Raw genomic sequence first — 26423 nt, 5'->3', positions numbered from 1 at the left:
ATTTTGACATTTAATTTCTTTTCAAATTGCAATAGCTTGCACATAGACCCTACCCTCAGTCTCCATGCAAGGATGCTCATTGCAGTGGACTTCAAACTTGCTCACAAAGACTTAGTAGCTCGTTACACAGTGAAAGAAAGCCAACAATCTCAAGAACCTTGACCAAATCATTTTTATTTTCTCTAGTCATTATTGTTGAGATATTTGACAAGGTCAACTTTCAAACCTTGACACCAATTATCTCCCCTTCAATAGTGTTGGGTTGGACAAGTCATTGTTCTCGTGAAACGTAGATTTCTTGGTAGTCTTTTCAGAGGAGATGCACATAGATTGTGAATGAAGATGTCCTACACAAAGATATTGTCTGTCATATATATATATTTGAATATGTGTATTTGATAGGGATCTTAATCGAAAGCTATATAATAAATTACACGCTCTTTGATCACACAATTTCCTCTAACGAAATACATATAAAAAATATGTTTTCTGACAGCAAATGTACACAATCTTTAGGAAATTCTCAGTGAAAACATTGCGCCATGATCATGCAACGAGAACCTTCCTATCGATTCATGTACTTTTGGATAAATAAAACCCCAACATAGAGCCCTACAAAGTGATTTGAACATAGAACAGATCATCACTTCGAAGCTGCACAAATTCGCATACATCAAAGGTCTATGGACTTTCTCCAGAGATCTTGGAGCACCTTCTGTCGACCTTAGAGTGAATTTGCATTGTTGTTTACAGTATCCATTTATGACATTTTTTTTTTCAATTTGAAGGTGGTAGCCTCTCGCGGTGAATTGTATGACCAATGGAAGCATTTCTTTTAGAATCAAATTCATACAAAACCGGAGTAAAATATTAAAACTCATATACTTTTGGTAATTCACCCTATTATATCTTGCATTGTCAAGATTCATCCAAATCAAATACTTTAGTCAACTTTTGGGACTTCATCCTTGTTCGTTCTGAAGGATAAATCTGAAATTTCAGGATCCAATCAAATTCTGACTTGTACAAGTTTACAAGTTTTATCCTCTAAAAAAAATTAAAAATGGCATGGAATTCCTACCTCACATCCACATTTTGTATTAATATAACTTGATTGACTACACGTACTAAAATAGTAATGTTTTTGTCTTCACTTCGACATGAAATTATCTTCATCTTTATTTGCACTTTGTTTATAAGACTCCCACCCATTTAGTCTATATTGGTGGTCTAAATTTTCTGAGTGTAATCTGGGTGTATATCACTATTAAATTTTCCATACCAACCTCTCTAATTTGAATCATCCAAATATGATTCCTGTTGATGCATGCATTATTCTCTAGTAGTTCACTATTTTGCCTTTTAATTTCCTCTCATGTGTGATAAATTATTTCAATGGAAAATGTCAATAATCCTTTCTTACATTTGTAGTCTGTCTCTGATACCATGTTAGTGTTTTTCCGGATCTGCTGCAAATGTAATAGTACTGCCACTATATTTGGTATGTACTTTCAAAATGGCAGGCATCTCTCTAATATAGGATGAAGTATGGATAGATATGTCTCTTCATGGGACATGTCTTCATTAGAATGTAATTAATATAATAAATATCTCATATATTTAATATATATATATATATATATTTGCACTATAGTTTATCCAACTAAAGCTATCAATTATTAACAATATGACTTAATTTAGGCATTCCAATTACCAACTTCTCCATAGATGTTAGAGCACGGAAGTTGATATGACCTAATCTTCTATGTCATATTTCATTTGAATCTGAAGTCTCATGAACAAGTGCAAGATTTTTTTTAGTGCAAAGCTCATATAGTAGTCCTTGTCGTACTCCTATTGTTAGAGCCTTCTTTATAGTTGAATTCTTAGGCCATGCTAGTACCTTACCTTCCATGAATGCAATTCTATAACCATCATCTTGAAGTGAAAATATAGATATTAAATTCCTTTTAATACCTGGTACATAAAGAACTCCAGAAAGGTGAATAGAATTTCCAGATTTCAATTTGATGGTGTAGGTCCCAATTCCTTTTATAGAATGTGCAGAATCACCACCAATTATAACTTTTTCATCCATTTCCATTTGCATGCTTTCTAGGTTATCTGGATATCTGTTGATGTGTCTTGAAGACCCACTGTCAATTATCCAAGTGTTGGATTTAATTGATATTTGACTAGACAATGTTGAGTAGAAGGCATACTTCTTAGATTCATGATCTTCATTTGATTTATCAATTTCGGCAAACGACACTTGAAGTTTAGATCAATCAAGACAATTTAGTGCATAATGCCCATATTGATCACATCTGAAACATGGAATTTTGGACAAGTCTTTCTTCTATTTTGACTGCCTTTTCCATGAAAGTTTCTTTTCCTTTTGTTGTTCTTCTTTCCCTTCTTATGAGAGTTGGTGTTAACAACTTGAAAATCTTCATCTAAGGTTTTATGTTTCACTTTAACCATTAATCTCAATTCTTCTTGAAGGCAATCAGATCTTAATCGATCTAGTGTAGGGATTTTAGATCTTGCACTTATACCTTGTATAAAAGATTCCCAAGAATTCAGTAGTCCTCCTAATACTATTAGTGATAACTCTTGGTTCTCAATCTCATAATTAACAAAAGATGATCTCTCAATTCTGTGATTCTCATGAAGAAGGCATTCATTATTTCTCCTTTATTCATACTGATATTATTCATTTGTCTTTTAAGAGCATGTTTTCTGCCAATGTTATTTACTATGAATGCATTTTCAAGAGCTTTAAACATGCGATACGCTATATCATGTTTTTCCACAATAGGCACTATGTGATCTCGAACTACATCCATGATTATCTTCATGGCTTTCTCAATATTTTCTATCCATTCAGTTTTCTTTGGATCATCTTTAGGTTCTTTTTCATCTCTTACAAAAGATTCCAATTTGTTTTCTTTTAATAACATTGTTATAAGAAGTTTCCACGATTCGAAGTTATCAGCACTTGTAAGGTGGTGTTCGAATCTTAACATGTTTGTCATCTTGCAGAGAAATGAGAGGCTACAATTTAATGTGAAATCTGATCTCTTAAACTTAATGAGATCTCTCCTTAACAAGGCTCTGATACCATGTAAAGTTTCTTACCAGATTTCAAATTCGTGGCTTGCTGATGAACAATTTTATTGCAGGTATGAACATTGTTGACAAAGGATAGATTTGCTCCAGAATCTATAGAAGTTAGTACAGAGATAACAAAGATAATATAATATTCTTGAACTTGAAATGTCCTTTTATCCTTTGATGTTCTAGCCTTAATTGATTTTGATGCCTTGTTTATTCGGACGGATCAAGTATACATATCCTATGGAAGGGTGTGGGGGTGAATGGTCATGTCTCTAAATTTCATTCTCACACCTATTCGATGTTAACTAATAATGCCCAATTTGTTACAAACTTAACACAAGTCTAACAATGTATTACCAAACATTATGATCTGCAACCCGATATAAAGTAAAGATTGATAGTGATCTAAATATCAAAGGAATCAGAATAAGTTTCAATCATACCTTAAATGATCTCAGAAAATATATATATGATCATCGGTTACAACTGTGCATTGATTCACATACAAAAATTTTATATATATATATATATATATATATATATATAACAGTATGTGCATCATACTGTTGTACATATATACATACATATATATATATATATGCTGATCACAATTAATGTTAGACCGAAGCTACATGTTAATTTTATAACCTGATAATCACCAGGTCTGTGAGTGCAGATTGCACTCTCTAAAACTATCTACGTATGGCTTGGTATTTATATTCTCCTCTAGGCGATGACTTTTAGACTTGTTAATATTACAAAGAAACTAACACATTTTGTTAGTTATTATTTAATGTTAATTCTTCTAGCAAATCGCCGATTTTATGAAGAGATACAAAGCCGACCAAGTGAAGTGATATGTCCTTTAAAGGTGACATCCTTTAGTCTAATATTTAGAGGGTTGTGAATGTAGTTTAAAAGACACACAAACACAACAGCCTGCTGTTCTAAGTATTCTACTTCCTGCGAATTGGAAATTTAGAGATATTGTTATTCATTCAATATCGAGTATAGAGGTTTGGACCTACATTAAAGATTAGTGATATCTGCTTCAAACAATCTGAGTATACCTATTATTTAAAGGATCATTCTCTGCCATTCGAAACTGAACTATAAGTCTGATTCAAGAACAAAAGAATTTGCAGAACTTTACATGGTATCAGAGCCAAGTTATCAGATCTAGGGCTCTGCAAAATTTCAATAATCATACCTCATATATATTCAGTAGTTTTCTCCTATCTTCAATGGCATACACAATCAGACCCGAGGACAGGTTTGGAAAGAACACTTTGAAGCCTGGAAATTCAGACTCTTGATGATTCTTGAAGAGAACAATGTTAAACAATTTGTTGATGGAGCATCCAAACAACCCCTAGTTGAACCTCACAAATCCATATGGACCAATGGAAATAGAAAAGCTATTCAAATCATCTTGGATGGAGTTAAAAATGATATCGTACCTATGCTTACAAAACATCAAACTGCCTACGACATGATGAATGCATTACAGAATGCATATGAAATAAACAATGCAACTAGGGTTCTTGCACTACAAAGGCAATTGAATCACATCCAGATAAAGAAAGGAGAATCGATAAACTCTTATTTCCTAAGAGTTGTCGGCATTAGAGATGAATTATCAAACATAGGAACCATCATTAATGACACCGAACTAACGCTCATGGCCATAGATGGATTGCCAGATTCATGGGAAACATTCGCACAAAGAATAAGTGGTAGAGATTAGTTTCTGGACTTTAACAGACTTAAGAATGATTGTCTTCAAGAAGAGTTTAGAAAACTAAAGAAAGGAGGGAAACCAAAAGTAGAAGATGAAGAATTTTGCGTTCTTAATGCAAACTCCTATAAAGGCAAGAAGAAGCACTTCAAGAAGAAAAAGGGAAATCAAAAGAATGGAAAGCCCAAAAAAGATCTATTTAAAATAAAGTGTTTCAAATGTGAAAAATTTAGACACTATAGATCTAACTATCCAGAAAATTCCAAACAATAGGCAAATTGTAAAAATGTCATTAGAGAAGAAGATACTTATGATCCTGAGAACCGTGTTTTGTATTCCTCTCTATCAAATGAAATCTCAAATAAGGCATAGGTAATTGATAGTGGATCTTACAGACGTATAACGGGATACAAATAAACTCTAGATTCTTTATCAAAGAAAGTTTACAGTGAAGTTACCATTGGTGATAACTCTGCACATTCAGTTGAAGGAATTGGAAGCTTCACTTTGAAACTAAAAACAAGAAATACTCTTCTTCTTAAAGGTGTACTCTATGTACCAGGGATTAAAAGAAACCTAATCTCAATTATAGCACTTGAAGATGACGGACACAATGTTGCATTCGTGGATGGCAAAGTATTAACTTAGGCTAAGAACTCTTCCATCAAGAAAGCTAAGTTAATTGGTCAAAGAAAGGGATATTTGTATGAATTGAGTACAGAACCTAGTCAATCCATTCAAGCCCTAGTTCACGAAGCTGAAGATTCAAACGAAATATGGCACAGAAGATTAGGGCATCTAAACTTTAAAACTTTATCAGCTATGAAAAAGATAGTTACCGAATTACCCAAATTAAATAAAGATCACCCTACTATTTGCAAAGGATGTGCTCTGGGTAAAAGCACTAGAAGTCCATTTCATGATAGTACTAGGAAAACAAATAATGTACTAGAAATAATTCATTCAGATTTGTATGGACCTATGTTCGTTCCTTCTCTTGGAGGATTCTGGTATTATATCTTGTTCATAGATGACTTCTCTAGGAAAACATGGATATTTTTTTAAATGCAAGGAATCAGAAGAAATCTTACAAAGATTTAAAGAATTCAAAGCATTAACTGAAATTTTTTCTGGACATAAAATTAAAACCCTTAGAACAGATAACGAAGGAGAATATACCTCAGATTTGTTTAAAAGGTTTTTTAAAGAATCAGGGATCAAGAGGGAGTACATTGTTCCTTATAACTCAGAACAAAACGGGGTTGCTGAAAGAAAGAATAGGACAATTATAGAAGCTGCTAGGGCTATGATTTTTGACCAAAATCTAGAATACTATCTTTGTGCAGAAGCCTCTTGTACTATTTTATATATTCAAAACAGAAGCCCTCATTCCTATCTTAAAAATAAAACCCTTGAAGAAGTATTTACTGAAGTAAAACCCGATATAAGTCATCTCAGAATTTTTGGATGTCTTGTATACATTCATGTTCCAAAAGAAAAGAGAACCAAATTTGAACCCTCTGGGAGGAAAGGTATCTTTGTAGGGTATAGTGAAACTTCTAAAGCGTATAGAATTTTCATACATAGACAGAAAACTATTGAACTTAGCAGAGATGTAATCTTTGAGAAAGATCTTACATTCAAAAAAGCAATAAGTTCCGATGAACATTCTCTTTTATCAAGTTCTAAAAGAAATAGTGAATCTGAATCCCGGAGGGAGAACTTAGAAGAGGTCGAAGATGAAATTCAAAATATGAACCTTGAAGAAAATTCAAAGAAAAGACCACTTTGGGCCATAAAAACAATTGAAGCAGCTAAAGACTTTGCTGCACCTTCAAGAACAATCAGAGAAAGTAAAAGACCTAAAAGATTCTCTGGTTAAACAGCAAATATGATTGATTTATCCAAAACAGAGCCAACCAATCATTCTGATGCTATTAAACATCTAGCTTGGAAAGAAGCTATGACAGAAGAATACTAATCAATTATGAAAAATGATGTTTGGGAAATTGTTCCAAGATCAAAAGAAAAATCTATTGTTTCTTCCAAATGGATATTTAAAATAAAGCATGTTGCTAATGGTAGTATTGAGAAATATCAAGGTTGCATGGGTACGTGGGTACGGGAACGAGAACGGGTACGGGAACAGGTACGGGTACGCATATTTTTCAAAATAGGGGACGGGGGTACGTGTGTATGCCTAATTTTTTCTATATAATTAATATTTTACAGAAAATATAAAAATCAAAATATATGTCATGAGTCATGACATTGAGCATTCAAAACAAGAAATTTGAAAATAGGAGCCATTAGTTAAATTATAATATATATATATATATATATATATATATATATATATGCTATTGCTGAATGTTTAATGTTTAAAGTAATTTTCATAATGGGGGACGGAGGTACTTGGGTATGTCAAACTTATTTAAAAATTATACTTTTATAATTATAAATAATCTGAAATTATGAGTCATGACAATGGTTTTTCAAAACAAGAACAATGATAAAGTTTGCAAATGTAATGTATTGTTTTCAGTTTCAGATTTGCTATATGTTTGAAATAATAATACATGATAAATGCTTAAATGCATAACAAAGAAGGCAGACTTTAAACATGAACAAGAAGATCCTAAATCATATGACAATGGCATATTGCAAATGATAAACTTATGACTTGAACAGTGATAAAGTTTACTGTTAATGAGTATCAAAGTTTCAAACTGATTTGGTATTGAATTAAATTTGATAAACAACAAGCTAATACAAAAATAAAAAACCAAAAAAAAATCAGAATCTTAACCAAGGTCCTTAGCTATGATGCTCTCCACCGAGTACCCGGTACGTGGGATACGTGTACTCGGTACTTGGGTACGTGGGTACGAGTACCAGGGGTGTGGGTACGAGTACCCATGCAACCTTGAGAAATATAAAGCTGGATTTGTAGCCAGAGGATTTTCTCAGAAAGAAGGGATTGATTATGAAGAAACCTTTGCTCTTGTTGCTAGATATACCTCCGTACGCGCAGTCTTAGCAATTGCCGCATCAAAGGGATGGAAGATACATTAGATGGATGTAAAGACAGCATTTCTAAATGGAAAGATTTTAGAAGAAGTCTATCTGGAGCAACCGGAAGGATTTGAAACCCATGATCCTAACGCATTTGTTTGCAAACTCAAGAAAGCTCTCTATGGGCTTAAATAGGCTCCCAGGGCCTAGTATGAAAGGATTGATAAATATCTCAGCGGCTGAGGATTCTCCAAGAATGAAGCCGATCCAAACTTATATTATAAATGAGATAAATATGATATGGTAATTCTAATATTATATGTTGATTTATTAATCACATGCGATTATCATCTTATAGATCAGTGCAAGAAAGATCTAACTAGAGAATTCAAGATGAAAGGCTTGGGGCTTCTCCACTACTTCCTAGGATTGGAAGTACGACAGAATTCTGAAAGTATCATACTTAATCAAGGAAAGTCACTTCAGATATCTTGAAGAAATTTGGAATGTGGAATTGCAAGTCTATGTCTTCTCCAATGGAGACCAATTTACATAAACTTAAAGAAGCAGTTGCAGAATCACCTCCAATGGATTCTACTCTCTACAGACAGATGATTGGGTCCCTTATGTACCCAGTAAATATAAGACCGGATATTTGCTATGCTGTTCATGCCTTAAGTCAATTTATGTGTGAACCTAAGGAGATTCACCTAATTGTTGTTAAACACATTATGAGATACTTACAAGGCACTCTTAATTATGGACTCAAATATGAGAAAGTTGCTTTAGATTTGCATGGATTCACCGATTCAGATTGGGGTGGAAGTGTTAAAGACAAGAAAAGCACTTCAAGATGTTGTTTCAGTTTAGGATCAGCTATGATTTCATGGATATGCAGAAAGCAGTCTTCAGTAGCTCAGAGCTCCACTAAAGCCGAATAAATTGCAGCAATGATGGCCTCCCAAGAAGCAGTATGGCTGAGGAAGTTACTTGTGGGATTATTTGGGCAAGCCGTGAATCTTACAATTATTCATTGTGATAATCAAAGTTCCATCAAGCTCTTAGTGAATCCAGTTTTCCATGACAGATCGAAGCATATTGAAATTCCTTACCATTATGTAAGAGATATGGTAGATAGGAATTATGTAAAATTGGAATACATTTGCACTATAGATCAGACAGCAGACATTCTCACCAAACCTCTATCTAGAGTAAAGATAGAACATTTCAGGAGGAGACTTGGTATGGTTGAGTTGTAATCCATTTGTACTCTTTTGATCATTAATAAAATTATTTTATTTTTGCAAGGCTATTGACTATTATGGGCTCCACCATGTGTAATCATTATTTAAAGAGGTGACGATCTCTGAAATAATGAATACTTGTGTAAAAGGCATTATGAGAGATGACGATCTTTTAGATAATGTGCTAAACAGTAGAGTTCTACTGTAAGATCTAGATGAGTTCAAGATCGTATTGTGATGTTGACTTTGCTATGTTCATGGGTCACAAATTGGATAAAGGAAGAATTTTAGTATTCTCCAGATTTATCCTATATTCTAGTAGATCTTAAACTTAGGATCTTGTTGTGATACAGAAATACCAGTTTCTATGAGTCACAACTTGGATAAATGAAGAAAGGAAAATTACTCTTCAGATTTATCCTATAATTTATCACTAGTAACAATTATTTGTCATATCACAGATTAAGTAATATGACATTGTGTTATGTGTTCTATGATATCACATACTAAGAAAATTCAGACATATAAAGTATTAATTCTAGCTTATTCATCTGTATTGATGTTGCTAGATATGATATCTCTCTCTGTGATTATCAAGTTAAGAGGGAGTGTTAATTTTATAACTTGATAATCACCAGGTCTGTGAGTGCAGATTGCACTATCTCTAAAACTATCTATGTATGGCTGGTATTTATATTCTCCTCTAGGCAATGACTTTTAGACTTGTTAATATTACAAAGAAATTAACTCATTTTGTTAGTTATTATTTAATCTTAATTCTTCTGGCAAATCGCTGGTTTTATGAAGAGATATAAAGCTGACCAAGTGAAGGGATATGTCCTTTAAAGGTGACGTCCTTTAGTCTGATATTTAGAGGGTTGTGAATGCAGTTTAGAAGACACACAAACACAGCAGTCTGTTCTTCTAAGTATTCTACTTCCTGCGAATTGGGAATTTAGAGATATTGCTATTCATTCAATATCGAGTATAGAGGTATGGACCTGCATTAAAGATTAGTGATATCTGCTTCAAACAATCTGAGTATACATATTATTTAAAGGATCATTCTCTGCCATTCGAAACTGAACTATAAGTCTGATTCAAGAACAAAAGAATTTGCAGAACTTTACACATGCTTTAACAGAAAATCACTGTTGGCCTAGGTTAATTATGGAGGGAAGACCAGATAGGAGAAAGAGAATATGGATGAAGCAAAACAAGAAGTGGATGAAAACATGGGGGGTTAAGATTCAAGAGTGTCCAGCTAGCAATTAAGAAATGAAGACCGGAGCTTAAATAAGATTGTAAGAGTGTCTTCAGTAACAAAGGTTTAGTCAAAGCGTATATCCATAATGACTGGAGTTAAGAGTTATGGTGGTAAGAGTGCATGAATTCAAAGTGTCGAAATCTTCTAGCTTGTCATCTTGTCAAACTGGGGGGGTGGGGGGTGAGTGGGGTGCTGTTGATGTTGGAACTACATATTTCTTGTCGACTCCTATAAAGTATTGATACTGTGAGAGGTGTCTAGTTATTTGGTTGTGAAAAGTATCAAACAATATTAAGCAATGCCTACATGCTATGAATGAACAAAGCCATCATGTAGTTGGTGGATATTGAAAATTCATGCAGACATTGTGACTATGGTATGGTTCTTTCCTTATTTCAAATCTTTAATTGTAACGACTGACTACTATGGAAGCGTCAGCTCTTAGAGGTCTAGTTCAACTCTATGTATCTCCAACTCCTATACAGTGTCAAAGAGTTTTTTAGTTCAGTATTGCATTAACAGGCAGTACTGTTATGGTATACAGAGGTTTCATTAAAGTTCCCTATTCTGCTTGTGGTTCCAATAATAAAAAGATCTTATTTTATTTTTGTGATGCAGAAATCTTTTAAGAGCCATGTCCATTCATTTCCATCATAGGCAGTTTGATATTTAAATTAAAGGACCATAGGTTTGCAAGTCAGGTATGATTCAACCATCTAAGGAGATACCAGAAAATTACAAGAGAAGTTTAAATTTTTGAACAGCCTATAAACTATTGATATCATGAAGTGTGGGGGAGAATGAATAAGGAAATTGTTTCTTTCCTAAGCATTTTTGAGCTAGACTAAAGAGGGACTCACACAGAATATCACTGTTTATCTGATATCTGTCATAGGAGGCTCACAAGAAAAATCCTCTTTTCATTGTTTTGTTGGAATGCATCCTGGCAAATATCAGGGTTGAACTTTCTAACAGAGATGCCACATATGCTACTATTATCTAGAGTTTGAGTACAGAATAAGTGAGGGTCAACACACAAATTCATTCAATTGGGTTGGAAGGATAATAATACTTCAGTAATGACCCCATTGTAGAACACTCCTCTCATATGCACGCAAACCAAATTGGGGAATCATTAACTATTAATGAAGCAATGAAGTAGGGACATTGATCACACTCTCTAGTTATCTCTGAGAACAATGGTTTTCCTGATAATCACAAATAGTCGCCATTTGAGAACGGCCATTTAACTCAAAGCCGGAGGTTTGCAAATCAGTAGTTCCAGATAGTTTTTTGTTTTCTCCAGACTGTTGTAGCATTTGTGCAGGTTAGAAAACCTGTTCAATATCTTTGTTTGTGTGGCAAAAATTAAAATATAGAAATTCACTGTTACTCTTGATATTTAGACTGCATATGCTTATGAGTTCTCATACAATAGTTTGTCCATAATAAACCATTCAAACAAATTCATTACCTTAGCAAAGATTCAAATTATAATACAGTCATGTCTGACATTTCCATTAGAAATGAAAAAGATAAAAAAGGGTCCAGTTTAGGGTAGCATCTTATAGTGGTATCAAAGCTCAGTATTGAATCTTGTAACCTATTGGGGATAAGGTGAAGCATCCTAGTACTCATAATTATTATTTCACCAGGAACAAATCAAAACAAAATTTAGAAAACGAACCAGAGATTGAATAGGCTGAAACTTTTGGAGGAACAATGGGTGATAGGGATGCACATAACAGCAGGGATCCTTTTGGAGGTAGTGAAGAGGAAAATAGGGGAAAATGAGAACAATGGTTACAATGGGTATGTGGGGCCCAATGGAAACAATGGTAAAAATTCAACAAATAATAGGGATGGATGCCAAAGAACTTCTAGTTCTACAATCAACTTAGGACTACTTATGCCAACTTTTAACCAAGTGAACATTGCTCCAGCTGAAAATGAACCAGCTCAACATAAGTATCATAGGCAAGTTTGGGCAGATTGGCAAGGCTTTGGTGTTGACTTCCAGCTTGAAATGCCTTTTAACTGACTGAACAAAAGTATCAAAGGCAAGTTTGGGCAGATAGGCAAGCCAGGCTTATGGTCGAATTTCAGCTTGAAATGCATTTTTCAAAATATTAGTTTTCAAAGAAAGGAATAGACCACAAATAGGAGGCGGTGGGCTTCAAAATCTTGAAGTGCAAAAAGAGTTTAGCAAACTAACTATTCCTTATTTTGATGGTTCAGGTAAAGTCACTTCTAGATCATGGGTTCAGAAATGGAATACTTATTTTCAACTCAAACCCATGGCTAAAGATGAAGCCATTTAATATGCTATGTACAATGGGCTGATTACTCTAGGCCATGATCAAATTGTGTCATAGCAGAGTATACAGAAAAACTTATTGACAGGTTTGATAAAAAAGACCCAAAGTTAATGCAATTGGCTCAGCTTAAATAGCGTAGTTAAGTCATATATTTAGAAACTTTCAATGAGGGTGATTGACATATCAGAAAGAAGATTGATTGTTTTCTCTTTTGATGGATTATCAGAACCTTTGAGGGTTTGGGTCTAAGCTTTCATCTCACCTACCTTGTAAGGAGCAATTAAACGAGTTGGGGACATGCAAACTTCTACCTTTAGAAGTAAGTTTCAGCAAGAAGTTTTCACAACATAAAGGAACAATATTAAGAAACACTTTTAGAAAGACTAAAATCAGAACAAGAAGATACTACTTAGACTTGTGGATGATCTACTCAAGATCTTAGGAGGAAGAAATTGTGCTTCCGATGTAGAGAAACATGGGATCCAGCTCACAACTGTACAATAAATGCTAAAGAAAAACAAATTGAGTACTTTACAGCCCCTGAATCAAGTTATTTAAACCAGAGAATTGATTCAGAGTCGAATAAGGAAGAAACTTCATCAAGAGAATTGAAAAAGAACAAGGGATAGTGTCCTGTTGATATGAGTTTTATTCCACTACAACATGCAGAACTGAAGATTTGATATCCCAAGATGGAATACCAAATTTTCAACTCTCTCTTGAATAAAGATGCTCATATGCTAAACAATGTATACAGATTGTGTGATCAAATGAGACAACCTCACGGTTCCTTCTTTATCGTGGACATCACTCAATTTTATTAACTGATATGTCAGTTATCACAAAGGAACTTACGTTGTTCATTCAATGGAAACCAAATTGAATTTAAATTCTTCGAACTACTTACAACTAAACAAACTACAAAGGATAAGAGTTAAGAAGGTTAAATTAACTCTACGAAGTTATGATAATGTTGATAATGGGGTGATTCTCTAACCAATCCTTGCTTCATTGTGTCAACTAGACATACGAGGGTCCTATCTTTATAGTATGGGAGAATGCTTTTCACATTACCAATACTCACTCAAATACCCTATGAAGGCGCAATCTAAATGAACATTTCCAATCGAAGTGAAACACTTGCAACTTAGGCCTAGACTAACCTTACACTAATACTTGCAATCAGCTGTAATGTTCCCATCATAAAATAAACGATATATTAAAATTTGTTTATAGGTCGATTTAGCATATCTTGGACCCATTTTTATTTTAATTATTTCCTAAGGAGTTTTTCGTGTCTTCTGTTGGCACATAGTTTCTACCTCAACAGGGTATATATGTCCGTGAGGTCAAGTTGTTTTGGGTGCGATTTGGATTATTCTAATTGTACTACAAATTCCAGATGGAGTTCAATATTGTTTGCCATTTTGGAAGTGAAAGATCTTCCCTACTTGGCTATTCCAATTTCCGTGGGATTCAACCCCCACCTTATTTTGTATTATATACTACTCTGCTTCAGATCTAGCACATCTGGAGCACCATTCTTGCCTGTAAATATATTTCTTATTAATTGCACAAATTTCTGTTGATATACATCTGTATTGGTATCTTTGATTAGCGAGTGTTCTGTCTAGACTCAACACCAAGGAAGCCACACTCCATTATTTGTTGGTGCGATTTGTCTCCCTTACTACGGACTGATAGCCTTACGCCTCACCAATGCTCACACCCCGTACAGACAATATCCTTGTACACCAACTCCCTCACCATTGTCATGTGCCATCATCTTCCACTATCTCAGCGTACACTACTTACTTTTCTTACCATATGCCACCCGTCTTATCCCACCATACGACCACCAAACTATTCCCACCGTATGTTGGTCTCCCCATCCACCATATGGCTTCAACTCTGTACACTCATGGTACCTCCCTCTCTGTACGCTCTGCCCATTCACCCTTCCTATATGGACTCTTCCTAAACCATATCGTACGAAGACATCAAACATCATATGGCCAGTTCTTGTTTGCCCGTACAACCCCTATTGCTTCGTACGACCAAACTTTGATTGGGATATACAACTGCACTCGTCAACATCACTTTGTACACTACCAACTATGTGCACTTGGACACCTAACTCCAAGAGGAACATTAAAGTGGTATCAGAGCCAGTGATCTTGCCAATCTATGGACAGTGAATGAAGGTATATAGTCGGAAATGGAGGAGATCTCATCCAATTGATAGAATGGGAGATTCTCGAGAACCCACTCTCGCTGAAGTCATGGCATTACTAAGGGAGCTTTCAAGGAATAAGGCACATATGGAAGAAACATTGCAGAAATTGGCCAAAAGTAAAATGTCTGGTGAACAAAATGGTCATAGCAACGATTCAATTTCGGGAAAGGCAAATCCTCATCCAAAATGCTCTCGACCTTCTATGCCAACTTTCCCTCCGCGAATGGAGGTGCCGCATAGAAGAAGGGAACCAACCTTTAAGGAAGTCCAAGAACAATTAAAAGAAGATTCAAAGAATGAAAACTTACAAAGGTATATATCTGACAAAGATTACAAATAATTAAGAATGAGAGATTCTGGGGACAGAAACCCATGGTATTTCAATGATGATCTCAAATGGAAATTAAGTAAAGTAAATTTGTTGCCATTTGATGGATTTGGATCAATATCAGTACAGGCATGGGCAATGAAGGTCGATACCTACTTCCAGAGCAACCCAATGCAGAAGAAGCAGTTAAATTTGTTGCACTCCACCTAGGAGTGGCAGCACATGAATGGTGGCATCATGGCATGATTACTCTCGAACATGACCAAGTAAGCACCTGTGCATGATTACTCTCGAACATGACCAAGTAAGCACCTGTGCCAATTTTACAGAAAGGATGATAGACCAATTTGATGGAAAAGATCCAAAACTCAATTTTAACGAACTAGCACAGTTAAGGCAAACAAGATCAATTGACCACTACATCAATGAATTTTAGAAACTCTTTGTACTGGTTAAGGACATTTATGAAAAGAGATAGATAGTATTATTCATGGACAGACTGACAAAACCGTTCAGGGGTTGGATAAAGTGTTTCAAGCCCACTACCCTCTTGGAGGCTATCAAAAAGGTGCGGAGCATGGCATCATCATCTACATCTTCTCAAGGTTACTCTCACTCTGAATAGTTGTTGATTCAGAGGTACAAAGACAACAAATCCCCGCTGAAGAACCTTCATTAGATGAAGCTACCAGACAAGAACTCCAAAGGAAAAAATTATGTTTCACCTATAAGGAGACATGGGAACTAGGGCATGGATGCCTCAATAAAGGGAAAATACACTACATCGAAGTCGTATCTAATGATGAGGATGATCAGGAGGACCACAAGGTGGTCAATCTAAACCGTGTTAAGAATGTTAAGAATGTTAGCATGTGAGAAATTGAATCTATATTATTTAATCTATACTCAATCTAATAATACATAATTGATTCATTAATTATATATATATATATATATATATATATATATATATATGTATGTATGTATATATATATATATATATATATATGTATGTATGTATATATATATGTATAAAAGATTATATCGAATCCAATTATGTAATATTCCTTTGTATAGTTTCTCATAGCGGATTGTAATCTATAATCACGTAAAGGCTATTATATTGTGTTATCGGCTATTGATAATATCCTTGTTATCGGCAGTTTATTATTGACTAAGGTTATCGACTGTGATTATACTCCTGGTTATAGGCAGTTTATTATTACCGACTAAAGTTGTTGACTGTGATTAGCGGCAGATAATGACACTACGTTGATCTCTGTTGGTTATCAACCATCGTGACCTTTGTGAGTGTAAATGGTCACCATGTCTATTCACTCCCTCACCCAATTATATAAATGGTAGACTGCAATGGAGAGGAGACCAATAACAACGACAGTCTTACTCTCTCATCGCAGTCTACTATATATATATCTGTTACATACATTTATTCTTCCACTTCAATACATCATTTTATCCATCAATAATATCAAGTGTTAAGAATATAACAGTACTACTGAAAATCAACTTCTGCAATTTTAGTCATATTGAAATTGAGATTTACACCATTCAAGACCTGAGCATATTAAGATTTACATGGTATCAGAGCCAAATTGGTAGAGAAATCTCAATTTTTTTAGGAAAAAATAATGGCAAATAACGTAAGAGTGGAAGACAGACTTGAAGGTGCATCAAATTTCTTCTCTTGGAAAACCCGTATCATTACGATTCTAGAAGAATTGGAAGTTGAAGAATACATTGAAAAAGATATCCCAATACCTCAAGATCAAACCGAAAAACTCACCTGGAAAAGACGTAATAATAAAGCTAGGAAAATCATTGTTGATTCAATTAAAGATCACATCCTTCCTTCCATATCAGAGATCAAAAGTGCATATGAAGTATCCAAGACCATAAAAAATACATTTGAGATAAATAACTCAAGTAGACTAATCACCTTAAAATCTAAATTACTGAATACTAAAATGAAAAAAGGAGATTCTATTCACTCTTACTTTGAGAAAATTTCTGAAACGAAGAAACAATTATCTTCCATTGGAAACAAAATAGAAGATCAAGAACATTCATTAATAGCTCTGAGAGGGCTTCCAATGTCTTGGGATACTTTCATACAAGTTGTAAGCAGACCTTCAATTCCTACTTTTGATCAATTGAAAAATGAATGCATAGCAAAAGAATCAAGGCTAATCTCCATAGGGATCACTTCAAATCAAGAGGGAGAAAATCAGGCTCTTCACACTATCTCAAACAAAAGAAAGAGGAAATTCAATAAAAGGAAAGTTAATAATAATAAAAAGAAGTTTAATAAAGATCATTCTCATGTTAAGTTTTTTAAGTGTGAGAAAATAGGACACATCTCCAAAAACTGTCCAAATAGAGAGAAAATTCTAGCCTCCCTTGCTGAAACAAAGGAAGATGAAAATCAACTATACTATTCCGCACTTTCAAGTGAAGTGAATTCAAATAAAGAAGCTTGGATCGTAGACAGTGGTGCATCCCGTCACATCTCTAGATTCAAAGATATGTTCGATGCATTTGGAACTTATATCACTGAAGGAGTTACAATTGGAGACAATTCTACCTATCCTATAAAAGGTATTGGGACATGTTCTATAAAATTAAAAGATGGAACTACTCTAAATCTTAAAGATGTCTTATTTGTACCAGGCATAAAAAAGAACCTAATTTCTATCTCAAGTCTAATCGATGATGGATATCATGTCACCTTCAACAAAGACAAATTACTATATTGGCCTAATAACTCGAATATGAAAAATGCTATTATCATAGGGCTCAAATTTGGAACATTATATAGACTAAGCAATATTCAAACCCAAGCTCTTAGCCTTGAAACATCCAATGTTAATGAATTATGGCATAGACGACTTGGGCGCATTGGGTTTAATTCACTTCCTAATTTAGACAACTTCTGGTACTCTAAACTAGACTCATCTCATATAGGAATTCGCAAAGGGTGTGCTCTAGGGAAAATCATAAAAAAACCTTTTCCCTCTAGTGAACATAAGTCAAAAGCAGTTTTGGAATTAGTCCATTCAGACCTTTGTGGACCCATGCCCACACCTTCTCTAGGAGGTTTCCTTCATTACATATCCTTCATTGATGACTTTTCTAGGATGACTTGGATCTATTTCTTGAAAGTCAAAGAATCATATGAAGTTCTATCAAAATTCAAAACCTTCAGAGCATTAGTAGAAAATCAGACAAGTAAAAGGATTAAAACATTAAGATCAGAGAATGGAGAAGAATATACATCTAATATCTTCAAAAGTTTTTGTAATTTTGTTGGGATTAAGAGGGAGTATCTCAGTATACAGTACCTTATAATCCTCAACAAAATGGAGTCGCAGAAAGGAAAAACAGAACTATGATTGAAGCTACAAAAGCTATGTTACATGATCAAAATATGCATGCCTCATTTTGGGCAGAAGCTTCCAAGACTGCAGTATATATTCAAAACAGATGTCCACATTCATTTCTAAAGAATACCATACCTGAAAAAGTCTTCTCAGGGACCAAACCAAATCTAAGTCATCTTAGAATATTCGGATGTCCTGTATATATTCACATACCCAAAGAAAAGAGGACTAAACTTGAACCTTCTGGGAAGAGAGGTATATTTGTAGGATATAGTGAAAATTCCAAGGATTATAGAATTTAAAAGAAAACAAGAGAACTTGAAATCAATCATGTTATACTACTCTTATAACTGAGATAAACAAAATCGAACCATCAACAACTAAAGAAGCCCTAAAGTCACAAGAGTGGAAAAATGCCATGGTAGAAGAATACAATTCCATAATTCAAAATAATGTTTGGGATATTGTACCTAGGCCTAAAGACAAAACAGTTGTATCTTCAAAATGGTTATACAAAATCAAATACACCGCTGATGGAAGTATTGAAAAACACAAAGCTAGATTTCTTGCTTGAGGATTCTCCCAAAAAGCTAGCATTGACTATGAAGAAACCTTTGCTCCAATAGCTCGTTACACTTCTGTAAGAACAATTATTGCAATTGCAGCATCAAAAGGATGGAAGATTCATCAAATGGATGTAAAAACTGCTTTCCTAAATGAGGTCATTAATGAAGAGGTCTACATAGAACAACCTGAAGGGTTCACCATAAAAGATAAAAAATTATATGTATGCAAACTCAAGAAAGCACTCTATGGTCTCAAATAAGCTCCTCGAGCTTGGTATGAAAGGATAGATAACTACCTTTCCAGACTTGGATACTCAAAAAATGAAGCCGACTCTAACATATACTTCAAAACCACTAATGATGGAATGGTAATACTTGTTCTATATGTTGATGACTTGCCGATAACAGGTGATGATAAATTAATTGAAGAATGTAAACAAGATCTGATAGCTGAATTTGAAATGAAAGATTTAGGGTACTACACTACTTCTTGGGATTAGGAGTTAATCAGAAGAAAGACTACATTTTCTTACATCAAGGAAAGTACACTCAAGATATTCTGACCAGGTTTGGAATGATGGATAGTAAGCCCTTATCTACTCCGATGGAAACAAACCTACACAAGCTAAAGGAAGAAGCATCAAAATCTAAAGACATTGATCCCACTCTCTTCAGACAAATAATTGGATCACTTATGTATCTTGTGAATTCCAAACCCGGCATATGCTATGCTACAAATGTCCTTAGTCATTTTATGTGTAAACCTAAGAAGATTCATCTTATGGCTGCAAAACATATATTAAGATATTTACGAGGATCTATTGGCTTTGGATTAAAATATGAAAACGTTGAGATAAAGTTGGAAGCATATACTGACTCAGATTGGGCAGGTTGTTCCTCTAACCGCAAAAGCACTACAAGTTGTTGCTTCAGTCTTGGGTCAGAAATGATATCTTGGTTCAGCAGAAAACAACCAGTTGTTGCCTTGAGTTCTACTGAAGCTGAGTATGTAGCCGCTTCCATGGGAGCACGTGAAGCAATTTGGTTAAGGAAACTACTATTTGGGCTATTCGAAAAACCTCTAAAACCAACTGTGATTCATTGTGATAATCAAAGTTGTATCAAGCTATCAAAAAATCCAGTTTTCCACAATCGATCAAAGCATATCGAGACTCCCTATCACTACATAAGAGACATGGTCGGCAGAGATATCATTAAATTAAGTTATATCAGTACAAATGAACAAGATGCTGATATCTTCACCAAACCTCTTGCAAAATTAAAAATTGTGTACTTCAGAGGTAAACTTGGTATGACATTATTGTAAATGCATTTATCATCTAATATATTCATGAATACAATTTTATTTTTGCTTGCAAGCTTGTAATGTGGAAAGTGACGACTTTTCTTGTGAAAGGTGACGAACTTTCGTGTGTTCCGATCCTATTATAAAGTGATGACTTTATTTTAGTTGATCTATCTTCAAACAATGGTTGAATTTGGTGTTATCTTTGGGCCAGATTTTTGCCAGACACATTGATAACCTTCATGGGCCTTGTGGGCGATAGCCGGACACCATGAAAACCCATTGTTTTGAAAGTTTGGGTTATCCTTGTTCTTTGGGCCGGATTTTGCCGGACACATTGATAACCTTCATGGGTCTTTTGGACGATAGCCGGACACCATGAAAATCCATTATGTTTTCTTTTCTTCTTTCTCTCTCTTAGTTTAAAACATAATGATGATTACATCTTATTGTGTAAGTTAACCTTACTTCAATTTCCCTTGCTAAAGAGGGAGTGTTAAAATGTTAAGAATGTTAGCATGTGAGAAATTGAATCTATATTATTTAATCTATACTCAATCTAATAATACATAATTGATTCATTAATTATATACATATAATAGTGTGTGTGTGTGTGTGTATATATATATATATATATAAAAGATTATATTGAATCCAATTATGTAATATTCCTTTGTATAGTTTCTCATAGCGAATTGTAATCTATAATCACGTAAAGGCTATTATATTGTTATTGGCAGTTATTATTGACTAAGGTTATCAACTGTGATTATACTCCTGGTTATCGGCAGTTTATTATTACCGACTAAAGTTGTTGACTGTGATTAGCGGCAGATAATAACACTACGTTGATCTCTGTTGGTTATCAACCATCGTGACCTTTAAGTGTAAATGGTCACCATGTCTATTCACTCCCTCACCCAATTATATAAATGGTAGACTACGATGGAGAGGAGACCAATAACAATGGCAGTCTTACTCTCTCATCTCAGTCTACTATATATATATATATATATATATATATATATATATATATATATATATATATATATATATATATATATATATATATATATATATATATATATGTTACATACATTTATTCTTCCACTTCAATACATCATTTCATCCATCAATAATATCAAGTGTTAAGAATATAACAGTACTACTGAAAATCAACTTCTACAATTTTAGTCATATTGAAATTGAGATTTACACCATTCAAGACCTGAGCATATTAAGATTTACAAACCGTACGAAGATCGCTACATTGGTATGACGCACAGGAACTATCGCCTTCATCGGTAACCCGAGATGCATGGTATTCAGGGTACGGAGAATCCTCCAAGGATAGAGGGTCATAGTGATGTTGAACAACAAAGCCACCTTGAACTTCATAAATTCACCACTTGTAAACGAAGAGATTTACCTACAAAGGCAACATGCGAGTTTCCAAGTCAAAGTCGTCAGAGGAACACTCTTGCCATGCACGCACCTTGTTCCCCAACTCAGTATCACCATGGCTAACCACACGGTGACAAAAGACTTCTTTATAGTGGACCTGGATGATATGGAGGTCATTTTGGGTATACAGTTGATGAAATCATTGGATAAATATATACAAAGCTTCAAACGGATATTCTTCACTTTTGTATTGATAGAAGAAGGTTGTTCTCAAAGGGATGGAATATGAGGAACTGAAGGAGGTATCCACATGAAGGATGGAGGCCATCTTCCAGCATGATGACGTTGCATGGGTCATGCATTGCTTCAGTTTGACAGAACCAATAAAGGGACAACAAGCTCACTCTCAAGATGATAAACCTTATGCCATTTTGGAGCAAAATAGTAGAGTTTTTGCAGACATTCCTCCTAATATACCTCCCCGTCGAAGTTTTGAGCATACCATCAAATTGGAAGCCAACCCCAAACCAATTATCACTACACTGTACTGCCATCCTAGAAAATTTAAAGATGAGATTGCGAAAACAATCCATGAACAACTCGACAGGGGATGGATCTATCCCAAATCTAGCCCTTTTCCATCATTAGTAGTTTTGGTGAAAAAGAAGGATGGGACAATGCACATGTTTGTGAACTATTGTGTGTTAAACAAAAAGACAATAAAAAATAGATACCCTATTCTCAAGATCGATGAATTGCTTGATGAGTTGCATGGTGCGGTTTATTTTTCTAAAATAGATGTTCGCTCCGAATACCATCAAATCTGCATTCGAGAGGAAGATGTGAAAAAGATAGCTTTTTGATGTCACTACGAGCATTATGAGTTTCTGATCATACCATTTGGATTAATGAACGCACTACCTACATTTTAATCTTGCATGAATCGCATCTTCAACAAACAATTGCATAGTTCTTGATGGTATTTTTTGATGACATTCTTATTTACAGTAAAACATGGGAAGAACATTTAAACAATTTGGATAAAGTCCTTAGAATCATGGAGGTGCAGTCATTATTCACCAAACAATCAAAGTGCAAATTTGAGGTGACAGAGATATTATACCTAGGACATGTTAGTAGACATAGAGGACAAGTCCACCAAGAAAAGATACAGGCTATCCTTGATTGGCCTCCGCCAAAATCACTCCAGAGTTGCGAGGTTTCTTTGGGTTGTACAGTTACTACAGAAGGTTTGTAAAAGGCTTCTCTAAACTTAGCGCACCATTAACGGATTTGATTATGAAAGGATCATTCCACTGGAATGAAAAGACACAATACACTTTTGATAAGTTAAAAGAAGCAATGAGTACTTGCTCGATTTTTTCTTTGCCTGACTTCACTCAACCTTTCATTCTAGAGTGTGATGCTTCTGAAGAGGGCATTGGTGGAGTACTGATGTAGGAAAGGCACTCGATAGCCTATGAGAGTCAAAAACTTACACAGCGTGAAAGGTTATATTCCATCTATGACAAAGAGATGTTGGCCGTCATGCACGCCCTGACCAAGTTTTGGCAATATCTGGTCGGTGTCAAGTTCGCCATCCATACCAATCATAATAGCTTGAGATATTTTTTGGAGCAAAGGGATTTGGACGAGAGGCAACAAAAATGGGTAAGATTCAAGATGACGATTTTGACATTAAATATGTAACGGGAAAGAATAATGTCATAGCAGATGCTTTGTCAAGAAAACCCACCATCTGTTCATTACCTCGAATTTCAACCAATTGGAAGGCGTACTTATTGGTGGAGTACTCTAAGAATACTTTTGCATGCAAACTGATGGATGGTGACCATCAGGACGTCTGATACAAGGTAGTCAATCACATCATGTAGTCTAAGGATAGGATATATTTGGTACCTGAATCCATAATAAAGGATAAAGTTTTGAAGGAAATGCATTCCTCACCATTAGCTAGACACCCGGGATTCCTCAAAACATACAGGCAAATTAGAGAGATTTTCATGGAAGGGTCTTAAGAATGATGTCTTGCAGTACGTTCGGGAATGTGGAACATGCCAACAAAACAAATCTAAACACACCTTACCGACAAGCTTGTTACAACTTACAACCCTTGTCAATACCAAAATAGAAATGGGATAGCATCTCGATGGATTTCATTACTGGACTTCCAAAGGTAAATGGAAGGGACTACACTTTCATGTTGGTTGATAGATTGACAAAGTACACACACTTCTTTGCCATTCCCACCTAGTTCCAGGCCGCCCAAGTAGCATAATTATTCTTCAAGGAAATCTTCCACCTACATGGATTGCGACTAAAAATTATGCGTGACCGAGCCAGTCATTTTCTCAACACCTTCTAAACAAAACTATTTCGCCTGGCAAAAACGGAATTGTCACCCAGTACTAGTTATCATCCCCAGATCGACAAACAAACAAAAGTTGTGAACAAATGGCTGGAAGGGTATCTCTGCAATTACAATTTGGCACAACAAAAAGCGTGGGTCAAATGGCTAATTAAGAGAGTACTGCTATAATACCATTCACCACGTCCATCAGGATGGTGCCTTTCACGACAATTTATGGACATGAACCCCCCTTATTGTAGATATAGTTTTGTGTGAGAATCTTTGCACCGAGGGCAAAGGATTGGCTGCAAGGACATGACATTTTGAGGGTCTTGAAGGAAAACCTCCAATAGGCGCAAAATCAACAAAAGATGTATGCAAGGAGACATCGAAATGAGAGAAGCTTTGAGGTAGGTGATTTGGTATATTTTTGTCTTCAACCGAACAGATAGTCATCCCTAAAGGTAAGCGACAAAGAAAAGCCAAGGCCATGATTTTACGATTTGTATTGCATAAATTGATGCATAGGCAAAGTTGCTTACAAGCTTGATCTGCCAGAATGAAGTAGTATCCACAATGTCTTCCACGTATCCCGCCTGGAGAAGACCATGGGGTAGAAAATCACTGTATCCATCGACCTGCTACCTTTGAACAAAGAAGGGAAGTTGATATTGGAACTTGTCGAAATCCTTGATGTACGAAAGAGAAAATTACGAAGTCGCACCATCAAGGAATACATGGTACGCTGGAAACTTATGTTGGTCGATGACACCACTTAAGAGGGAGAACAAGTTCTTCAGCATCTAGCATTGCGTTTTCTTGAAGTAAAGCAAATTCTAGGACAGGACTGTAATGTTCCCGTCATAAAATAAACAATATATTAAAGCTTGTTTATGGGTTAATTGATTTAGCTTATCTCAAACTCAATTTTATTTTAATTATTTCCATAGGAGTTTGTCGTGTCTTCTATCGGTACATAGTTTCTCCCTTGACAAGGTATATAAGTTTGTGAGGTTGAATTGTTTTAAATGCAATTTGATTATTTTAATTGTACTGCAAATTCCAGTTGGAGTTCAGTATTGTTCGCCATTTTAGAACTGAAGGATCTTCCCTACTTGACTATTTCGATATCGATGGGAGTCAACCCCCACCCTATTTCATACTATGTACTACTCTGCTTCGGATCTGGCACATCGAAAGCACCATTCTTATCTGCAAATACATTTCTTATTATTAGCAAAATTTTGTGTCGGTATACATCTATGTTGGTATCTATGATTAGTGAGTGTTATGTTATATGATTGCTTTAGCTTGCACTGAACTTAGCACTGAGGAAGCCACACACTTCATCATTCGTTAATGTGGCTCGTCTCCCTTAGCATGGACAGGTAGTCGTACACCTCACCAATGCCCACGCCCTGTATGGACAATATCCTTGTTGTATGCCAATTTCCTCACTATTTTTGTGCACCATAATCTTCCACTATCGCACCGTACGCTACTTACTCTTCTCACCACACACCACCCATCTCATCCCACATACGGCCACCAAACTATTCCCACAATACACTAATCTCCCTATCCATCGTACGGCTTCAACTTCATACACATAGTACCTTCCTCTCCGTACGCTCTGCCCATCCACCTTTCTTGTATAGACTCTTCCCAAACCATACCGTACGGACATGCACACTGTACGGCCAGTTTTTTATTGTCCATACAGCCCCTAATGTTTTGTATGCTCAAACTTTAACTGTGATATACATTCACACTTGTCACCATCACTCTGTATGCTACCAATTGTGTGCACTTGGATACCAAACTCCAAAAGGAACATTGCATCAACAAGTACCAAAAGATACACACTAGACCCACTATTAATCACCATTCAACAATATCTTCCATCTAACTACTTCTACTTCTACTTAACATGAAATTAAATGTAATCTAAGTGAGAAAATGAAGAAACTATGCAATACTCTTAAGCAACACAAGTAATTCACCACAAAGACCATCAATAAATTAACAAATCTTTTGATAGCATTATGGAAGCAACTGTGATATCCCTTGGCATATATTTGATGGAAATCACCAGAATTGTAGAATGTATTT

The 26423-nt window shown here is 35.1% G+C and overlaps 1 protein-coding gene across 2 annotated transcripts in view; it reads right to left on the bottom strand.

Annotated features, from left to right (window-relative positions):
* Positions 1-26423, bottom strand: part of LOC149556957 (uncharacterized) — a 154136-nt gene that overhangs the window by 81207 nt on the left and 46506 nt on the right. The window contains exon 1 of one of the 2 annotated variants that reach the window (XM_089831598.1): positions 17071-17144. The exons of the other annotated variant lie outside the window; for it this stretch is intronic. Coding sequence (XP_089687724.1) covers positions 17071-17106 — 36 coding nt within the window. The 5' untranslated portion in view covers positions 17107-17144. Of the gene's footprint in view, positions 1-17070; positions 17145-26423 lie in introns of those variants that run through there. 2 annotated transcript variants of the gene reach the window in all.

Source organism: Cupressus sempervirens, chromosome 5 (assembly GCF_028749045.1).
Source record: "Cupressus sempervirens isolate cs-2001-9-10 chromosome 5, ASM2874904v1, whole genome shotgun sequence".
Classification (NCBI taxonomy): domain Eukaryota; kingdom Viridiplantae; phylum Streptophyta; class Pinopsida; order Cupressales; family Cupressaceae; genus Cupressus; species Cupressus sempervirens.
This window is presented reverse-complemented; position numbering and strand designations above follow the sequence as displayed.